Here is a 21,084-nt window from a genome sequence, read left to right as displayed (position 1 = left end):
ACAAACTTCTTGTTAGGCAGAGAATGAAAGGCTGTTCATTCAAGTTAAGTGGCTGGAGTCAAGGCACTAAACAGTCATAATTAAACTGAATAGAGTTGAATTTCCCCATTTACTCACATCAAAGTCTATGCCAGCTCACAAAGCAATCTTATTCTCTACTTATTTTCCCTGTAACCTATTCTTCCCACGTTCCCTTCAAATTTCCTCCCCTCCCCCCGCCGGCCTTTAACATTCATTAATTCCTGTACATCCTAGGGGAAAGTGACAGTGGCCAATTAAGTCACCAACCCATCCGACATTGGCATCTGGGAGCAAACCAGACCACTTTGGGGAAACCCATGTGGTCACAGCAAGAACTTTCAAATTCCACACGGAAAGTGCCTCAGGTCAGGACCCAGGTTGCTGAAGTTGTGAGACAGTCGTTTTACTAGCTGCGCCATTTGTCTCTTGAGATCCCTTTGTCACTACCTGATCGAATAGTGCTTGAAATTGCTTGTTGTATAAAGACTCACGGGTTAAATGCCAGGAGGATGACAGACAAGGATGGCAAAGTTCAGGAACGTTGGATGATGAGAGATGTTGCGAATTTAGTCAAAAAGAATAAAGAAGCATATGTAAGGTTTATGAAGCTGAAATTGGTCGGGAACTTTGCGGAATATGAAAGAAGCTGGAGAGAACTTAAATAATGATTTAAAACGGCTAAATGGGGCTATGAAATGTCCTTGCAGAGAGTGCCAAGGCATTTTATATGTAACTAGACCAAGTACAGACCCATTGCGCGGTTGCGAGGGAAGGGGGCGGCCTGACGTCATTGCGAAACTCCACGCGCTAGGCGTACGCCGTCAATACGCCTGTGGGCCGACAGGCTGTTGACGCGCGGGATTTTCGGACAGTGCAAGCCTGCGGGGACGGCGAAAAGAAGCGGTGGGACCAGGCGAAGCGGGAGGAGAGCCAGGCGGCAGCAGCCGTTATGGTAGCGCGGGGTACGCGATGAGAAGGTGCCCAGCGTGAGGTGAAAAAATGGGGGAGGGGGGAAGGATTTTATTAAAAATGTGTACAGAAAAATTACTAAATTTAATGAGGAGTGGATGAGCGAATGTAAAAGTGAAATCGCTAGCGAAATGGTAAAAATCTCGGCATTTTTGCATCTGGTTTTGGCGGAGTAACGAATCAAAGGCAAAAATAATGACAAGAGAGAAGGTAGCACCACTTGGGGACAAAGAAGCTAATTTATCCTGGAGCCAGAGAGAGTGGGCAGGTAGTGAACAAGCCCTTTGCATCGTACTTGGTAGTCACCAAGGAAAAGGACATGGAGAATAGTGAGATCCAGGAGAGGTTTGCTGATACTCTGGGGTATGTTGATATCAAGGAAGTGAAGGTGTTGGGGCTGTTGAAGAACATTGTGGTGGATAAATCTCTGGGGCCTGAGAGGATCAATCCCAAGTTATTGAGAGAGGTGAGGGTGGAGATTGCTGGGGCCTTAGCAGAGATTTTTGTATCCTCTTTAATTTTTGTATTCTCTTTAGCCACTGGTGAAGTCTCAGAGGACTGGAGAATAACCAATTTTGTTCCTTTGTTTAAGAAAAGCAGTAAAGACAAACCAATAAATTATAGGCCAAGGAATAGAAGTTATGGGTTGGATAGTTCAGTCTTTTTCACGGAGTGGAAATATCAAATATTAGAGGACATAGACAATAGACAGTAGGTGCAGGAGTAGGCCATTCTGCCCTTCGAGGCCCTTCATAGGTTTAAGTGGTGAGGTGGAATGTTTAAAGGAGATGTTTATGGCACAGAGTGAGGTAGGTTTTGGACGATGCTTCCAGGAGAATTGGTGGAAGCTGATATGGCCTCAGCGTTGAAGAGGCATTTGGACAGGACCATGAACAGGCAGGCAGGGAATAGAGGGATTTTGATCATGTGTAGGCAGATGGACCACAGGTCCAGGGCCGGGCCAGCAGGTCCAGGAACAGCTTCTTCCCTGCGGCTGTTACATTACTTAACTCTGCACCTCGGTGATTGCCAGTCACCCCCCCCCCCCGGACACTCCTTCCCCCAGAAAAATGCACTACTACGACTATATGTACGTATATATATTTATTGCTCATTATTCTATGTTCGCTCTTCTGGGGGGTTGCTAACTGCATTTCGTTGTCTCTGTACTGTACACTGCACAATGACAATAAAGTTTGAATCTGAATCTGATGGGAGTGGTTTAAATTGGCATTATGGTCGGCATAGACATCATGGGTCGAAGGGCTTGTTCCTGTGCTGTACTAGACTGTTCTATGATCTGAATGTTTGGGGAATTTCCAAGGGATTTTGATTTGTCGGCAAGTAGGTTTGCTTTATGAAAACAGTGGAGGATGTTGTACAGGAAGCAGTGGTAAAGTGGAAAACAGTGATGTTATTCTAATGCATCAAGTATTTAATGAAGCAGTGCTTATAAATCTCTCCGTGATATGCTTGAGAGCAGTACCGTGTGCTTTGTGATGTCTGTTGTGTAGAAACCAGACCTGGAGACAGAAAACCTGATACACGGTTCCACTGAAACTCTTTTATTTTGGCCTGAATCTTTCCTGTTTACCCTACAGCTTTCTTATTTTGTTTAAATAAAAAGACTGGGGAGGTTTGAAAGTCGCTTAGCTTTGATTATTTGGACTGAAGAGAAGTTTGGAGAATTTTGGCCCTTGGGAGTTTCTTGGCTCAGAGGAGGGTGGGAGATTTAGTCGACCTGTTCAAAACTGATACTGCGTGCAGCAGGGATAATTTTCCCTGAGTAGTGAGTCAGTTACTGGGAGCAAAGTTCAAAGTCCTGGGTAGAAGAGACGGGAGTTGCAGAAAGAAATGTGGGGGGGCAGGAACGCGATGACTAAAAGGCTTCTCGAGGCAGATTTTAATTCATCTGACTGCCTGAGGAACCTTGAGCTATTGCGAATTGGAATTATTTTTAGGCAACGACTTCATAGAATCACAAGCCTCAGAAACAGTCCCTGAAACCCATTGTCTGTGCTGACCAATAGACATGGATCTACGCCGATCCCATCAACCCACTCTTACTCTCCCCATTTTAGTCATAGAGATATATAGTATAGAAACAGGCTTCTTGGCCCAACTTGTCCATTCAATGAAGATGACCTGTCTCAGCTTGTCCAATTTCCATGTAAACCGTTTCTATTCATGTGCCTATCCAAGTGTCTTTTCCCTGCCGTTAAATTGCCTGTCCCAACTACCTCCTGGCAGCTCGTACTATTTACTCACCACCAACTGAGTGAAAAGGTTGCCCTTCATGTTTGTATCAAATCTTCTCCCCTCTCACCTTAAACATGTGTCCTCTTGTTTTTGATTCCCTTACCTTGGTGAAAAGCCTGCATTCACCGTAGTTGTTCTCCTTGTGCTATCATACACTTTACAATCAACTACCCCCCCCCCCAGTCTACTGCTAACCTACACACGAGAGGCTTTGGGACGTCTTTGCAATGCGGGAAGAAAACGGAGCACCCAGGGAACGTACACACGATCACGGGGAGAATGTCCAAACTCCACTCGGTCATGACTGAACCTGGGTCACCGGACTTTGCTTCCACAGATGTATGTGGCAAGATCACTACTAATGCCTCCACAACCTCTACAGTTACCTCTTTCAGAACTCTGCAGTATAGTCCATCTTGTCCAGATGACTTGTATAGGAAGGAACCGCAGATGCTGGTTTAAACCGAAGATTGGCACAAAAGGCTGGAGTAACTCAGCGGGACAGGTAGCTGCTCCAGCCTTTTGTGTCTATCTTTAGTCCAGATGACTTGTCCACCTTCAGACCTTTCAACTTCCCAGCACCTTCCCCTTGGTAATAGCGACTGCATTCACTTCTGCCTCACTTGCATTTCTGACATGTTGCTGGTGTCTTCCACTGTGAAGACTGACGCACAAAACATACTCACTTTGTCTTCCATTCCTTTGTTCTCCATTACTACTGCTCCAGTATCATTTTCCAGTGTTCCACTCTCTTTTACTTTTTCTGAAAAAGATTTAGGTATTTTTTATACATATTGTTGACTCTTTTATATTATTGACTAGCTCACCATATTTAATATTTCCTCTCCTTATTGCTTTTTCAGTTGCCTTCTATTTTTTTTAAATGCTTCCCAATCCTTCAGATTCCTGCTAATCTTTGCCATTTTAGAAACATAGAAACATAGAAAATAGGTGCAGGAGGAGGCCATTCGGCCCTTCGAGCCAGCACCGCCATTCATTGTGATCATGGCTGATCGTCCCCTATCAATAACTCGTGCCTGCCTTCTCCCCATATCCCTTGACTCCACTAGCCCCTAGAGCTCTATCTAACTCTCTCTTAAATCCATCCAGTGATTTGGCCTCCACTGCCCTCTGTGGCAAGGAATTCCATAAATTCACAACTCTCTGGGTGAAAAGGTTAAATTACCTCCCCTTTATTCTAAGACTGTGGCCCCTGGTTCTGGACTCGCCCAACATTGGGAACATTTTTCCTGCATCTAGCTTGCCCAGTCCTTTTATAATTTTATATGTTTATATATTAAATGCCTTCTCTTTTGCTTTATGCTGTCTTTCACTTCCTTTATCAGCCACAGTTCCCCCTTTCTCCCATAGCTACATTAATCAAATCCATTGTAGTCTCGCTCAAAACAGTCCTGTAATGTTTGTGTGCCTGTTCTGTGTCTTTTTAAATAATCTAGTTCAATTTCAAAAAGAATTGCTGGAGACATTTTTAATCATCGTGATCTTGAATGTTCATATAAACATGCCAGCATTCTGGTGTGGCCAAGTAGTGTTGACTGGGAACATCTTGGATAGCACGTGGGATAAACGCTGTGAGTTTTCTCAGCCAAATCCTGTGGTCGTTTGATCTTTAAACCCAGGATGCAAGCTGTGTAGGCGACTGTGATTCATGTCCGTGACTAGGAATGTGAGATAACAAAATCATCTCTTCACTTATTTGCAATAGAACCCGTTAGGCTTGAAAAACATGTTCCAAGTTAGAGCTCTTTACCCCGCCATATACTTTTAGACCTCTTTGCAGACATTGTGCCTTAAGTCATTAGATGAATCATTTCCGAGGACGTGATATAGGAATAGGAATACTTTGTGAGATTCTTTGCTTGCATACACAATGTATACAAATAGCAGCCACCTACGGCACTGTCAAAATTACAAAGCATGGCAGCTCCTCCTTTTGTCTCCCCACCCCCGCCCCACAGTTCCTCCACGCCAGGTCCCCATTGTCCATTGTTCTCCCCCCACTTCCCGCAATGCAGTCCCCCCAGGCCGGGTCCTCCATTGATCTTCCCCTCCTCCCTCACGGTGGTCCTCCACGCTCTCGTTCACCGCGGGTCAACCCACGAGGCATCGCCGCCGCCGCCATGAGGCTTCACCACCGCCTAGGCCCGTTCGTTGCGAGGCTTCACCGCTGCCACCGCCGAGGCCTCACCGCTGTCAACGCCCCACTTCACGCCTCCGTGGTGCTGACCCGGGCCCCAGCCGCAGGCTCCGTTGGCCGCATAGCCCGACCCGGGCTTCTATGCTGCCGGGCCACGACCCGGGCTTCTATGCGGCCGGGCCCCGACCTGGTCTTCTACGCCGCGATCCGGGAGGCATCGAGACCGTGGCACCTCGGTAAAGGCCTCCGGCCGCGTTCCCAGTTCACAGCCGCGGAGCCCATCGGGAAGCTTCCTGGCTGCGCAAGGTGGTTATACAACCTATGCCAGCTCGCAGCTTCCAAGACCTTCCAACATTCCTGCAGTCCACCACTTCAGCCCTCTGGACAGGGGTGGCTGTGGCTTCAGTCTCTGTGGCCATGGGTTTGGAGTCCTCTTCCTGAAGCTCTGCTTCTCTCTCTCCTGCAATACATTGCTAAACCTGGCTCTCGACCAAACTTCTAGTAACGTGCTTTGCTATCTCCATTATGGCTCGGTGCCCGCAGCTTGGTGACAATACCTTGGAAGACCTTGGCAAGACACAAGTTGCTGGGAGAACTCAGCAGGTCAGGCAGTATCTGTCGAGGAAAATGGACCGACGGTGTTTTGGATCGGAACCTTCCCTCGAGATCCTTGGGATGAGGTCCTAATGCCCCTGTCCCACTTAGGAAACCTGAACGGAAACCTCTGGAGACTTTGCGCCCCACCCAAGGTTTCCGTGCGGTTCCCGGGGGTTTTTGTCAGTCTCCCTACCTGCTTCCAATACCTGCAACCTCCGGCAACCACCTGCAACCTCCGGGAACCGCACAGAAACCTTGGGTGGGGCGCAAAGTCTCCAGAGGTTTCCGTTCAGGTTTCCTAAGTGGGACAGGGGCATTAGGATGTTATATTGTGTTGAGATGCCATGTAAATGCAAGGTTGTTAAAGAGGAATGTCTGTCCACAGAATCTAGTCAGATTCCAAATAATTAGAAAGAATATCTTCTTATTTCTCTTCTGCATCATTAAATCATAGGGGCAGCACAGAGCATAGCACAGGCCCTTTGATCCATCAACCGCCCATTTACATTAATCCTACTTTAATTCCAATTTTCATTCTCCTCACATTCACATTAGCTTCTCCCCCGACTCTGCCACTCCCTTACACAGGGAGTGTATTGTCACGTGTATAGAGGTATAGTGAAAAGCTTTTGTTGCGTGCTAATCTGGCAACCCACATGCTTTTGGGATGGGAAACTGTAGGAACCAAGGAAGAAAGTCGTGCAAACTCCACAAAGAGAGCACCCAAGGACACGATTGCACCCAGGTCTCTGATTCCAGCCGCAGCCGCTCTGTGATTCACCTGGAGATTTGGTGAGACGTGGCCAGTTCCCCCAACAATACTCAATGCACTGCAGCCACTTAGGTTGCTTTTAAATCATATGAAGATAGTTCACGGGAGTGATGAGGAACGAAATTTGACATAAGGATGTATTCGTACAGTAGCGCAGTGGTTAAGTTACTGGGCTAATATCCAGAAGCCAGGACGTTTGATCTAGCCACAAAAGTTCAAAACCGACTACAGCAGCTGGGAAATTTTACATTCGAATAATTGAATAAATCTGAAATAAAAAGCCTTTCTCAGCAATGGTGATTATAAAGCTACTGGATTGTTGTAAAAGCCCATCTGGTCCTCGAATGTCTTTTCCTTCAGGGAACAAAATCTGTCATCCTTACTCAGTCTGGACCGCAGGGTGTTGAGAACAGACTGGGCCTGCTACCTTGCCAGGAAAGCTCACTCCCCCATGCAGAGCATCAGTCAAAGAAGCCAAGGGGACCAGGCAGAAGAGAAGCAGAGTGACTCAGTGAGGGGGATCTAAATCACACTGGGGATTTAAGCAGCAGAAGGTACGGCTGCCAGGGATGGAGAGAAGAAATTTTACCCACATGCATTTGTCTGATAAATGTAGTCTTGGATCAGTTTACCGTGCTTTTTTACCCTTTCAATTTAAGGCCAACCGAAATGCTGCGAGTGTGATTCTATATCCAGTCCAAGCAAAGACTAGTCTATCGCTGTGAAATGGGAGATGGGCGTGTATATGGGAGATGCGTGTGTAAATGGGAGGTGGGTGTGTAAATGAACGATTGGTGTGTAAAGCGTCGATTGGTGTGCAAAGGAGATGTTGGTGTGTAAAGGGGAGATTGCTCTTCAAATGGAGAATCACTATTCAGCACTTCAGGGTGGCGCAGTGGCGCAGCGGTAGAGTTGCTGCCTTACAGCGCCTAAGACCCAGGTTTGATCCTGACTACAGGTGCTGTCTGTACGGAGCTTGTACGTTCTCCCTGACCGCGTACGTTTTCTCTGGGTGCTCCGGCTTCCTCCCACATTCCAAAGACGTACAGGTGTGTAGGTCTTCGGTAAGAATTGTAAACTGTCCCTGGTGTGTAGGATAGTGCTAGTGTACGAGAATCGCTGGTTGGTGCGGACTAGGTGGGCCAATGGACCTGTTTCCGCGCTGTATTTCTAAACTAAACTGGATGTGGAAAGTATCATAACAGTAATAATAATAATAATAACTTTATTTATAAAGCACTTTAAACAACTACAGTTGCCACAAAGTGCTGTACATGAGAACTCATGAACAAAAAGCTATTACAAACAATTAAAAACCATTAAAAACCGTAAAACGAAGGACTATAAAAAACACACTAAAAATTAAAAGACATTAAAAGCACTAAAAACAGGAGCAATGCCTCAGCCAGTGTCGAAAGCCAAAGAATAAAAATGTGTTTTTAGGGAGGATTTGAAGATGGACAGTGGGGGGCCTGTCTGATGTGCAGCGGCAAGGTGTTCCAGAGTGCCGGAGCAGCAACAGAAAAGGCTCTATCCCCTCTGAGCTTCCGCTTAGACCTTGGTACCTCAAGGAGCAGCTGATCAGCAGACCTGAGGCACCGGGCAGGAGCATATAGGTGGAGCAGCTCAGAGAGGTAAGGCGGGGCGAGCCCATTCAACGATTTAAAAACAAATAAAAGAATTTTGAAATGAACTCGAAAGTGCACTGGGAGCCATTGTAGGGAGGCCAAAATTGGCGTAATGTGCTCCCTCTTTCGAGTTCCAGTCAAAAGGCGAGCGGCAGCATTTTGAACAAGCTGGAGACGAGCCAATGAAGCTCGTGCGACTCCAGAGTAGAGTAAGTAAAATCAACAAAACTCTGCCTGTCTGAAGAAGGGTTTCGGCCCGAAACGTCACCTATTTCCTTCGCTCCATAGATGCTGCTGCACCCGCTGAGTTTCTCCAGCATTTTTGTGTACCTTCGATCTTCCAGCATCTGCAGTTCCTTCTTGAACAAAACTCTGCCTGTGATTGACTGCTCTTTCAGTGGAGTTTTAGTTGAAGAGGATAGACATAAAATGCTAGAGTAACTCAGTGGGACAGGTAGCATGGTACACAAAAATGCTGGAGAAACTCAGCGGGTGCAGCAGCATCTACGGAGCGAAGGAAATAGGCGACGTTTCGGGCCGAAACCCTTCTTCAGACCCCTTCAGGGACAGGTAGCATCTCTGGATAGAAGTAATGGGTGACTTTTCGTGTCGAGACCTTCCTTGAGACTTGAAGAAGAGCATTTGCATGATGCACTATTTGTGGTGGTTGTAAAATATTCGTGAACAGATGCTGAAAGTGCTCAGTGTTCTTAGATGGGGGGGGGCAAAGTCCAATAATGCTCTACCTAAACATTCAATAGGGAAATCAGGAATTATCACTTTCCCCAGAGAGCGGGGAGAATGTTGAATGTATTCCCACAGGGAGATATCGTGGTGTAGAGATAGGATCAAGGAGAAACTGGATAAACACAAGCGGAAGAGTTGGGGGGAGAAAGAGATTATGTTGGGAAAAGGAGAAAGTGGGGGAAGATTGATCTGGAGGTCAAACACTGGTAAGGGCCTGTCCCACGAGTATGCGACTGCATGTGGCAAGCGCGACCTAACGTGGTCGCTTGAGCCGTACGGCCTCGCGGGGCCGGTCCCACTTCGATCGCCGGAGCCGTATGGAGTTGTGCGGAGCTGGTCCCGACATTGCGCGGGGCATCCGAAAAACTGACAGTGTTCAAAAATTCATCGCGGCAACGGCCTACCGGCCTGCAGCCACATTAAGGCCGTACGGACCGCCTCGACGGGCATACGCACCATCTCGACGCTGTACGCTGCGTCTTGAAGGCGTGCGCCTAGCGCGAACTTCCCGCGGACGTCGCTCGAACTTCACGTCAACTCGTACGGGGATCACTCGACCTCCGCGCAGCCCCCGCTTCCGGTTTGGTCGCGCTCGCCGCATGCAGTTGCATGCTGGTGGGACAGGCCCTGTACGGGGATCACTCGACCTCCGCGCAGACCCCGCTTCCGGTTTGGTTGCGCTTGCCGCATGCAGTCACATGCTTGTGGGACAGGCCCTTTATAGAGCAGATGACTGAGTAGCCTTCTACGTGATCTAAAAGTGAAGGAAAAAAAGCTTCAATTTCTCTGGAATTTATTTGCTCTGTCTGGGACATATGACAATAAAACACTCTTGACTTGACTCATGAAGCCTACAGCCCAATGGACACGCCTTAGCTGTGGTGTTATGTTTTTGTCCGTTTGTTCTTGTACTCTGGCGCTGCGTTGCGAGATAACAATCGTCTCTTTTTGTTCCTCGTGGACTGTTTGTAAATTGCACGATCTTTCCCTGAAGAAGATCGCTGTCAGATTTAACAATTGCCTTGGCTTAAACAACTGCTTGAGTGTTCCTGATTCAGATGTTTTAGTTGATTTATTTTCATTTTTGGGATGTGGACGTGATTCTCGTGGCCAAGATTTATTGTCTGTTCCTAGGTGACCTTAAGAAGGTGGGGATGAGCAACCACCTTGAACCACTGCCTCCCTGCTGATGAAGATGTCCACCACACTGAGGAAGGGGCTCCAGAATGTAAACCAATCAGTGCTGTACGATCATTGATACATTTCCAAGTCAGGATGACCTTAGTCTTTCAGATGGTGGTGTTCACCTGAACTTGTTGCCCTTATCCTTTTAGGGGGTAGATATAGAGGGTTTGGGAGGTGTTGTTGGAGTATCCTAAAGCCCCTGTCCCACTTAGGAAATCTGAACGGAAACCTCTGGAGACTTTGCGCCCCACCCAAGGTTTCCGTGCAGTTCCCGGAGGTTTTTGTCAGTCTCCCTACCTGCTTCCACTACCTGCAACCACCTGCAACCTCCGGGAACCGCACGGAAACCTTGGGTGGGGCGCAAAGTCTCCTGAGGTTTCCGTTCAGGTTTCCTAAGTGGGACAGGGGCATTAGCAAATAACTGCAGTCACTGGACGATTGACAACGGAACAAATATCTCAGATGAAGAGGCTCAATAAATGTCCCTGTTTCATTTTCCAGATTGAAGCGGGTTTTTTGCATAAATCAAATAGGATTTGTGTAAGATTTGCGTAAATAGATTGTTGATGGTCCATGCGGACTAGGTGGATCTGTTTTGTGCTGTTAAGGGCCTGTCCCACTTGGCGATTTTTTTTGGCGACTGCCGGCGTGATATCAGTGTCGCCAAAAGATTTTGAACATTTCAAAATCCAGCGGCGACAAAAAAAATGTTGTGAGACTTGAAAAAACACCGCGCGTCATCCGTCGTCACCGCCGCATCGCGCCGCGAATTATTCGCTGACGATATGTCAGTCGATGATGCTGGCAGTTGCCGAAAAAATCACCAAGTGGGACAGGCCCTTAACTCTAAGACTCAATGCCAATTTGGTCCAGGTTACAGTTGATGATTAATACCATGGGGGTAGCGATGGAGAGAATTTCTATTTTGGGACAGAATTGAAGGGTGTTTATATGAATGTTAACTGTTTTGGACTGTGTTACATGGCAAATAGCACAAGTAGTCATGTTGCCCCTCAAGCTTACTTCACCATTCAATTAATTATGATAGAATCATATCATAACTTGTATCGTTAATTTTCCTACCTGATCCACAGATCTTTCATTCATCTCATGTCCAAAAATCAGTCTAGCAAAGCCTTCAACATGCAGAGTAGTTGTAGAAATGTTTCATTTTCTCAGTTCTCAATAATTGACCTCCAACTGTGGGAAATTGCCTGTCAACATCTCCCAGAAGCTCCCGTGTGTCAATACCATGACCTCCTTCCATGAAGCAAATCAATGGATCTGTATTGTTGGGTCTCAATGCTTTTCAATTGTGGGTCACATTGAAGTATTGAACATTTGGGGAAATCGTGCTGGTAACAAATCACTGTTAAAGATTTTACAACCATCTTTGAGCCCATTATGTTAGACACGTACTTGCAATATTGAGATTTATGGATTAAAGATGGAAATATTAATTTTACTTCGGAGTCACGTGAGTGACTACGTGAAGAACCCCGCCAGGACGCATGCGTGTCATATCGTTACACGCATTGCGAAACAGTCAGGCGGGGTGGAACGACGTTCCCCCGCAGCGGCAGTTTTAAAAGCCGGAACCTGCAGGTAAGAGTTACTCTGCGGTCTTTTTGTGTTTTCCCATACTGATTTACAGGTGGGGAGCAAATGGACAAGTCGAAGAAAACATTGAGGGCTGCGACAAAGCTGGTGGGGGAGGACCGCGGAGTAGCGGGCAGCCAGCAGTGGCCAGCGGCACATGAATCACCCGTAATGGGAACAGCTGTGCCCGATGTCGCCTCCGCACCGGCCAAATCCACTCCGCAGCCGGGCGGTAAGGCAAAACAAAAAACCAACAAAGTCGTGGACTCAGATGAGTCCGACTTTGAGCAGCCGCGAGTGGCCAGCGACCGTGAGCGCTGGAGCCGGATGGAGCGGTGTGTGGAGCACTTGCTCCAACATGACAGGAGATGGAGTCCAGTCACTGTGGGCACTATGTAAAACCCACAGCAGCACCTCTTGTAGAGCTGCACAGTGCATCTCCCTCGTCAGAGGGGAGTACTGGGGGTCAGTTCTGGGCTGATCCTGAAGAGGGGTTTGCAGAAGAGAAATCAAGTGTGCAGGGGGTGCAGGAACGTGAGAATCTACTGGACATGGTGTCCAACTTCATACAGCCAGACCAGACTGGCCAAAACCTGGAACAAAAACTAGCTGCCAGTATAGATTATATGTCCTTTAACCAGCTACAGGAACAGGCTGTATTGGACACCACGGCAAGACACTTGGCACCGGGTAACTATATCCCTGAATGTTCCTGTTGTAAATAATTGCATATGGAAACATATCGGAGTAGGAGTTAGAGGCATGGATGTCAAACTCCAAAAGGTATTAAAGCTCCTAACAGCGGGAATAACAGCTTTCACCCGCACAGTAGATGAGAAGGACATGTCGCAGGACCAACAGGATGCACTGGCACTGCTTTGCAACACACAATATGAAATAAACAGCATCAGGAAGAGTGCCATCCGACCTACTTTAAACCCGAAATTCGCGGGTCTGTGCAAACCTGGAAACGTAAAACCACCAATTCTACTATTTGGAGGTAACCTATCGAAGCAAGTCAAGGAGCTCGATGAGGAGGCAAAAACCCTGGGGCTCATAAAAGGGACTTCATCAAAAACCTACTACGGCCATAAACAGCACCCTTACGCACCCACCAGTAGAACAAGACAAACTGGTGAAAGCTCGAAGGTCCGGTACACCGAACATGAGTCTTTTTTAGGCCATGGTCCAGGCCGGCCTTCTTGGAAGATATGCAAACCTCCAACATCAACCAAACCACAAACCCAGACACCAGTGCCTCAACATCAACGAAGGATTTACAAAAAGAAGTAAACCTGCCACTGGTAACTATGGAGGTAGGTGGGTCTGGTTCCCTACAAAATGCAGGGAGCATGCAGGTTGGGGGGAGATTACACTCCTTTCTGGATGCATGGAGTATGTTAACTATCGACACTTATATTTTAAGCAGTATCCAGGGATATACCATAGAATTTATACACAAATACAGCCCTCCAGTTCAGCATGTGCCGAACCGAATGTTCGTACTTTCCGGTAAAGAAAAATCAGAAGCGCATGCTGAACTGGAGCGGCTTTACGCAAAAGGGGTAATTGAAAAATCCCAACACGAACCGCTAGAATTCATGTCCAATATCTTTACAAAAAACAAAAAAGATGGTGGTTGTCGCATCATCATAGATTTGACCAAATTGAATACATTTGTACAATATATTCATTTAAAAATGGAAACCTTTGTTACTGCAAAACAATTAATTTCCAAAGGTTACTTCATGGCTAGCATCGATTTAAAAGATGCTTACTATTCAGTGCCTATACGAGGTGACCACAGATGTTACTTAAAATTCAACTGGATGGGACAAACTGACAGTATAGAGCGCTGCCAAATGGGTTAACATCAGCCCCCAGGCTGTTCACAAAAATTTTGAAACCAGCCCTAGCGTTTCTACGGAAACAAAAACACATGGTCATGGCATATCTAGATGACATACTTATTGTGGGCAAAACTTTGGAATTGGCCAAACAAACTGTAACAGCCACAAAACAGTTATTTGAAAAACTGGGGTTTATTATCCATCCAGCTAAATCTAAATTAACGCCTTCCACTACTATGGACTATTTGGGGTTCACCATTGACTCAGTTCACATGTCGGTGACTTTGCCAAAGGGAAAGGCTATAGACTTAATAAAGGCTTGCAATAACCTCATTGACATCAGTAAACCGTCCATCAGATTGGTAGCAAAAGTAATTGGCAAAATGGTGGCTGCTTTTCCAGCCACACAATTCGGACCTTTACATTACCAAAATTTACAGAGAGCAAAAATGCGAGCACTCAAAATTAATGCTGGTCATTTTGACAGACCAATGAAGCTACCAATCAAAGCTATAATGGAACTAAAATGGTGGATAGATAACATTCGGCTTTGTTTCAATCCAATCATTATCAGCAACCCTTCTATGGTGCTACAAACTGATGCCAGTGCACTTGGTTGGGGTGCCACCAATTCCATCTCCAGCTGTGGAGGTAGATGGACTGCTCAGGAGGCATCATTATTATTAACACTGGGCATAAACTACCTGGAAATGGGTGCATTCCATGGCCTAAAGTCATATTGTACTGGGTCATATCACCAGCATGTTAGACTACAGATTGACAATACCACCGTGGTAGCATATATCAACCACATGGGTGGAAACAAATCGACATCATGTGACAATCTGGCTAATACAATTTGGCAATGGTGTATCCAGAGACATATTTGGATATCGGCTACTTACCTACCAGGTAAACTAAATTTAGTGGCAGACACCAGGTCACGCAAATTTAATAAAAACACCGAATGGATGTTGAATAAAAAAGTATTTGCTGATATTACAGCACGGTATGGAACACCAGATATCGATCTATTCGCATCCAGGCTTAATCACCAGTTATCAAACTATGTTTCGTGGGAACCAGACCCTGGGGCAGCGGCGACAGATGCATTTTCGCTGCATTGGGGGAAATTGTTTATTTATGCATTCCCTCCTTTCTGCCTCATCAGTCGGGTATTAAGGAAAATACAGCAAGACTCTGCGTCTGGTATTTTGGTAGTACCCGATTGGCCTACTCAACCATGGTTCCCTGCGATACTCAACATGGTATTAGAACCATGTATCACCATCCCGAATAGACCAGATTTACTGGTTCATCCCGTAACAAGGGATAGCCACTCATGCCATAACTATATGAATTTATTAATTTGTAGAGTCTAAAAATACCTCTACTACAGCTGGGACTGACGGACCGAACAGTGAACATGATTTCGGCGGCCCACCGACAGTCCACCAAAAAACAGTATCTGCTCTATATCAGGAAATGGGAGATGTATTGTCACAGAAACAGCATCACCTACAGATTAATGAACATCCCGTCTGTTCTGGAATTCCTGGCAGGCCTCCATTATGATGAGGGGCTCAGTTATAGTGCCATCAACTGCGCCAGAAGTGCCCTATCAACTTATCTATGGCAAGGAACAGAGCGTCAATCTGTTGGGACTCACCCACTGGTAACAAAACCTATGAGGGGAATTTTTAATACCAATCCCCCAAGAACCAGGTACTCTCAAATATGGGATGTGAGTATTGTCTTGACGATGCTCAGGAATTGGTCTCCAGCAACAGCTCTGTCCCTACATAGACTGACATTAAAAACAGTCATGCTAATGGCTTTGGTCACGGCACAAAGGGTACAGTCGTTACATAAATTAAGACTGGACAACATGACTTCTTCATCTGGAAATATTACGTTTCATATTTATGAATTAGTTAAGCAGAACAGACATTGATCAGCAGGCCTCAATATAGAATTTAGGTCTTACCCAACAGATGATCGTCTCTGTATAGTAAGACATTTGTTGTTATACATGGAGAACACGAAAATCATCAGAGGCAATGAGAAGGCACTTTTAGTCAGCCACAAGCAACCACACAAAAATGTGACGGTCCAGACCATCTCAAGATGGCTGAAACAGGTTCTAATACAGGCTGGGGTGGATACTAATATTTTAAAATCTCATTCCACCAGGGCTGCAGCTACATCGGCAGCTATGCAGTTGGATGTACCAATGGACCAAATCCTCAAGACAGCAGGATGGTCAGGGGAAAAAACATTCCAACTATTTTATCATAAACCAGTCATTAAACCTGGAACGTTTGCAGAAACAATTTTAAGTTCTGTAATTTAATTTACCCCATAAACAGGGGCTATAATTTGGTGTTAATAAATTTCATGGATTTCAATGTAGGATTCATGTCTAAATTATGTTGACACAATTCCTCCCACAGTCATTAAGGCAGATGTGATGCATGGACTCGTTTCCACGGCATGAAATCACAGAGCTTTGAAATCTTCACGTAGTCACTCACGTGACTCCGAAGTAAAATAGTAAGATTAAACGAGAACTTACCAGTTCGAAGTTTGATCATTATTTTATGAGGAGTACGTTGAGGGAATACGTGCCCTCCGCTCCCACCCATGATCATATACTCAACTGGTATCTCTTCTCTAATCTTACTATGTTTAGTCATTACAGTTATCTGTGATTTCACACCGCTGCTTTGAAGAATGACACGCATGCGTCCTGGTGGGGTTCTTCATATAATATCCCTCAACGTACTCCTCATAAAATAATGATCAAACTTCAAACTGGTAAGTTCTCGTTTAATCTTACTATTTGTTCTCACAATAGGAGTTTTGTCCGACTTAAACTCTTTCATTTCAAAATATGTTTTATTCCATGAAAAAATCTAAGATGTATAAATACAGAATGTTCAGATCAACATTTTCATAACAAGTAATTCTATTACGCTCATTAATCAGTTAACACCTATTTATAAATTTAGAGTAAATAGTTCACTTTATCAGAACTTGGAAGGCACTGTGGTGCTGTAGGGTAGAGCCACTTCTTTGCCGTTTTGGACGCCCAGGTTCAATCCTGACCTTGGCTACTGTCTGTGTGGAGTTTGCTCGTTCTCCCTGTGACTGTGTAGTTTTACTTTGGTTTGTTCCCACATCACAAGTTTGTGTGGGTTGGCGGATTAATTGGCTACCGTAAATTGTCCCTAATGGGGAATGTGGGTCGAAAATTAAATTGGGTTTAATATAGGGTTAGTGTATATGGCTGATTGACGGGTGACATGGGCTGAAGGGCCTGTGTTGATGCTGCATCTCTCGATGATCCAATAATTGTGACAAATTTTAATTATTATGAAATAGCAGGAAGGCAAAGAACAGTGGGTCAAGTCAAGAGAGTTTATTGTCATGTGTCCCAGATAGGACAATGACATTCTTACTTGCTGCAGCACAACAGAATATTTTAGGCATCAATACAGATCAGATCAGTGTGTCCATATAACATAGAATATATATATATATACACACATAAATTAACAGATAAAGTGAAATAGGCTGTTATAGTTCAGTTTGTTTGAAGTTGTGTTTAATAGTCTGATGGCTGTGGGGAAGCAGCTGTTCCTGAACCTGAATGTTGCAGATTTCAGGCACCTGTACCTTCTACCTGAAGGCAGCGGAGAGATGAGTGTGTGGCCAGGATCGTTTGGATCCTTGATGATGCTGGCAGTCTTTGAGGCAGGGACTGCGATAGATCCCCTTGATGGTAGGGAGGTCAGTGCCGATGATGGACTGGGCAGTGTTTACAACTTTTTGCAGCCTTTTCCGCTCCTGGACGCTCAGGTTGCCGTACCAAGCCACGATGCAACCAGTCAGCATGCTCTCTACTGTGCACCTGTAGAAGTTCGAGAGAGTCCTCCTTGACATACCGACTCTCCGTAATCTTCTCAGGAAGTAGAGGCGCTGATGTACTTCCTTTGTGATTGTATCAGTGTTCTGGGACCAGGAGAGATCTTCAGAAATATGCAAGCCCAGGAATTTGAAGTTCTTGACCCTTTCCACCATCGACCCGTTGATATAAACGGGACTGTGGGTCCCCATCCTACCCCTTCCCCTAAGTACAATTGTAAGGCAGGATGTGCAGAAGCCAATCTATGTATGCCAAGAACCAACAGAGAGACATGGGTTCGTGTTGAGACCAGCTGTTACTGAAATATTGATATACAGTCAAGTTTATTTTTTGGCTTAGTTTAGTTTAGTTTAGAGATACAGTGTGAAAACGGGCCCTTCGGCCCACTGAGTCCACGCTATCTAACATTCACCTCGTACACTCTAAAGACAATTTGAAGAAGCCAATTAATCTACAAACCCGCACGTCTTTGGAATATCGGAGGAAATCGGAACACCCAAAGAAAACGGAGAACATGAAAACTCTACACAGACAGCACCCGTAGTTAGAATTGAACCGGGGTTTCTGGCATTCAAAGGCAGCAACTCCACCGCTGTGCCACCCAAGTGGTCTCAGAACTCTGGAGATAACCCTTTTGCTGCTCTTTGAAATAATTGTGGCTCCAGGCTTACTAAAGTAATTGACTCTTCGTCCCATCTGATCGGGAGCCGATGAAGGTGGACAAGTGCTAGAATTGCCAGCATTGTTGAAGCGCGTGTAAAAGAGGATGTAATGGAACAAATGACAACAGACAGTGTTTAAAACAAAACCTTTCTTTATTGATTGTTACTGGCATTCACTTTGATGCATGTTGCTGCCTAGAATGTGTTTCAACATAGTCAACATGGAATGTTCCTTAACCAGAGGTCCATGCTTTATTGATGTAAGTGGTTGAAGGAAGAGAGAGGAAGGATAAACTGTAGGATGAGGTGGAAGGGTAGTAAAAGGGCATGGAAAGGGCCAAATGTCTGTGTTCTGTGCCGTAGATTCCATGTTATGTTCAGTATTCACCATTACTTTCCTCCTTCCTTGCAGTGTATCAAGACCTACAACTCTGACTGGCACCTCATCCACTACAGATATGAGGACTACTCAGGAGACTTCAGGAAGCTGCCAAAGTGAGTGGGTTGCCTTCTTGCTGATGCACTGTTGAAATGCTGCCGAGTGAAACCTTTGCACTCTAAAAATAAAGTCATATATTCACAGCTGTGTTTGGAAGTCGTAATAAATTTAACATGCGGTGTTCTGTCAGATTTTCTGGTTGCATGGTTAATAAACGCTGTTGGAGGTATTTTGGGTATAAAGGATGAGTGCAGGACAATGATGGAGAGTAAATAGTTTGCTAGGATCTTCTTGAACAGCAGAATAAGGCCAAGAGCAGAGCAGATGCAAGGGTTGAAGGCCTCCTTCTGTTTCTTAGGATTCACACACATTACAATCAAGTACTGAATTAAAGAAGACCATTGACATAGGGGTTTAGGGGATGAGAGGTTTGGTGAAGCACCAATCTTTGTGCATTCATATCCAGTGGCGGACTGGCCAGGGTATCAGCTTGCCCGATGGCAAGTGGGCCCCTGATGAAGTGGGCCCCCTTTGTCTCCTGGCAACCAATATTTTTAGACCCAATCCGCCACTGTTCATATCAACCATTTAGCTGCACCCTAATTTAGCAGAATTATTGGAAATGGTGGAGGTAATTAATTCAGGAAAACATTACTACATATCTGCCCATATTAAATCATAAACGACTTTAAAATGTTTAAGGTGTAGGATGGAACTGCAGATGCTGGTTTACACCGAAGATTGACACAAAATGCTGGAGTAACTCAGTGGGTCAGGCAGCATCTCTAGAGAAAAGGAATAGGTGACTTTTTGGGTTAAAACCTTTTTTTGGACTGGGAGTCTGAATAAAACTGTTTAAGGTCTGAAAAAGATATAAACCTAACAAGCAGGTTCTATTTCATGGGTTTCTTTGGCACTAGAACTTGGAGGATATAGCTGAGTGATGCACGTTTCAGTGGATCTTCTACACTCAGTTGCCCTGTATTCCTTCCTTAGCTGAGTGGGTCACACTCTTACCTTGAATCAGAAGGTGTTTGGTTCAAATCCTACTCTAAATTTTGAATATAAGGGTAGAGATTTGATGCTGTTGAGCAGCACAGAGGGTGGGATGTTCTGCCAGTGATGCTCCCCTTAAGGTAGGATATGTCAGGTAGTATGAAAGGTTACTGGCAATTTTGGAATTAATAGCAGTAGCGTTCTTTCCAGTGCCCTGGAAGCAGATTGATTAGGATATGGTTCCTGGTTTGTGGGAACTTGTCTAGCATATTGGTGGCGTTTTTTTGTACACTGCTTCAGGAATACCGTTCTTGGCCGCGATGCACCTGGGGGTGACGGCTGGTCCTGAAAGTCGCTGTAGAAATATTAAATCTTTCTTGCAGCTGCTGTTGAGGAAAACTCTTGTTTTCTTTCTCGACAGCAAAACTCCAAGACCAGAGAAGCTTCCTGTCCACGTGTTTGAAGTCGATGAGGACGTTGACAAAGACGAGGTGATTATCACTGTCTCTCCTCCCTTGCAAGTCAAATGGGGGAGAAGTGAAGTGCATTGTGGAGCCTGCTTCATTTCAGCAAGCGACTGCCTCGACCAACCTTTCAATCCTTACCCCTGGAAGTGGGGCACAGACTTGGGATAAGGCGATGGCCATTCAGACTGAGATGGGAAGGCCTGTCTTCACTCAGAGATGTTGACCTCCATATTGTGATGCAAGGCAAACTTGGTCATGTAATATACACAACTGAAATTTGGGGCCGAGGGAAGGGAAGGTTATTGAGATTGAGTGGACAAGTTCGATGGTCAGCCACAACACTACAGAATAGCAGAGTGGGATTGAACGTGGAATAATTTTCCCAAGTCTTGTGTCGGCAGTAGACGCCAGGCCAGAGAAGTTAGGTACCAGGCTTACTCATTCAAATGTTAGACCAATTCCTCTAAGGAGTGACCCATTGTAGATATTCTTTCTTACACCATTCGGCTCACTAACTGGGAAAGGGAGGGGGAGATGGAACTTTGAAGTTGGGCCAGAGTTGAACGTCGATGGACCAGGCACCGAACCCTGAGTCACAGCACTGGTCACATTCTGAAAAACAACCTTCCACCAGCTTCCTATCATAAAGCCAATTTTATATCCACGGACTAGAAGGGCAGAGATGGCCTGTTTCCGTGCTGTAATTGGCATATATATCCAGTTACAGGGTCTATATTCAGATCCCTCTGGATCTCATGTGATGTTCCCTTCCAGTCTACCATGTTGAATCTTATCAAAGGCCCAGCT

At 45.5% G+C, this 21,084-nt stretch overlaps 1 protein-coding gene across 13 annotated transcripts in view; it reads left to right on the top strand.

Moving 5' to 3' along the window:
- dock9 (dedicator of cytokinesis 9) overlaps window positions 1-21,084 on the top strand; it is a 317,738-nt gene that overhangs the window by 138,427 nt on the left and 158,227 nt on the right. For all 13 annotated transcript variants that reach the window (XM_033023076.1, XM_033023077.1, XM_033023074.1 and 10 more), the window contains exons 4-5: window positions 18,788-18,870; window positions 20,232-20,301. In XM_033023076.1, coding sequence (XP_032878967.1) covers window positions 18,788-18,870; window positions 20,232-20,301 — 153 coding nt within the window. The remainder of the gene's footprint in view (window positions 1-18,787; window positions 18,871-20,231; window positions 20,302-21,084) is intronic.

Source organism: Amblyraja radiata, chromosome 6 (genome assembly GCF_010909765.2).
Source record: "Amblyraja radiata isolate CabotCenter1 chromosome 6, sAmbRad1.1.pri, whole genome shotgun sequence".
Taxonomy (NCBI): domain Eukaryota; kingdom Metazoa; phylum Chordata; class Chondrichthyes; order Rajiformes; family Rajidae; genus Amblyraja; species Amblyraja radiata.
Note: the sequence above shows the minus strand (reverse complement) of the source record. Positions and strands in the feature narration are given on the sequence as shown.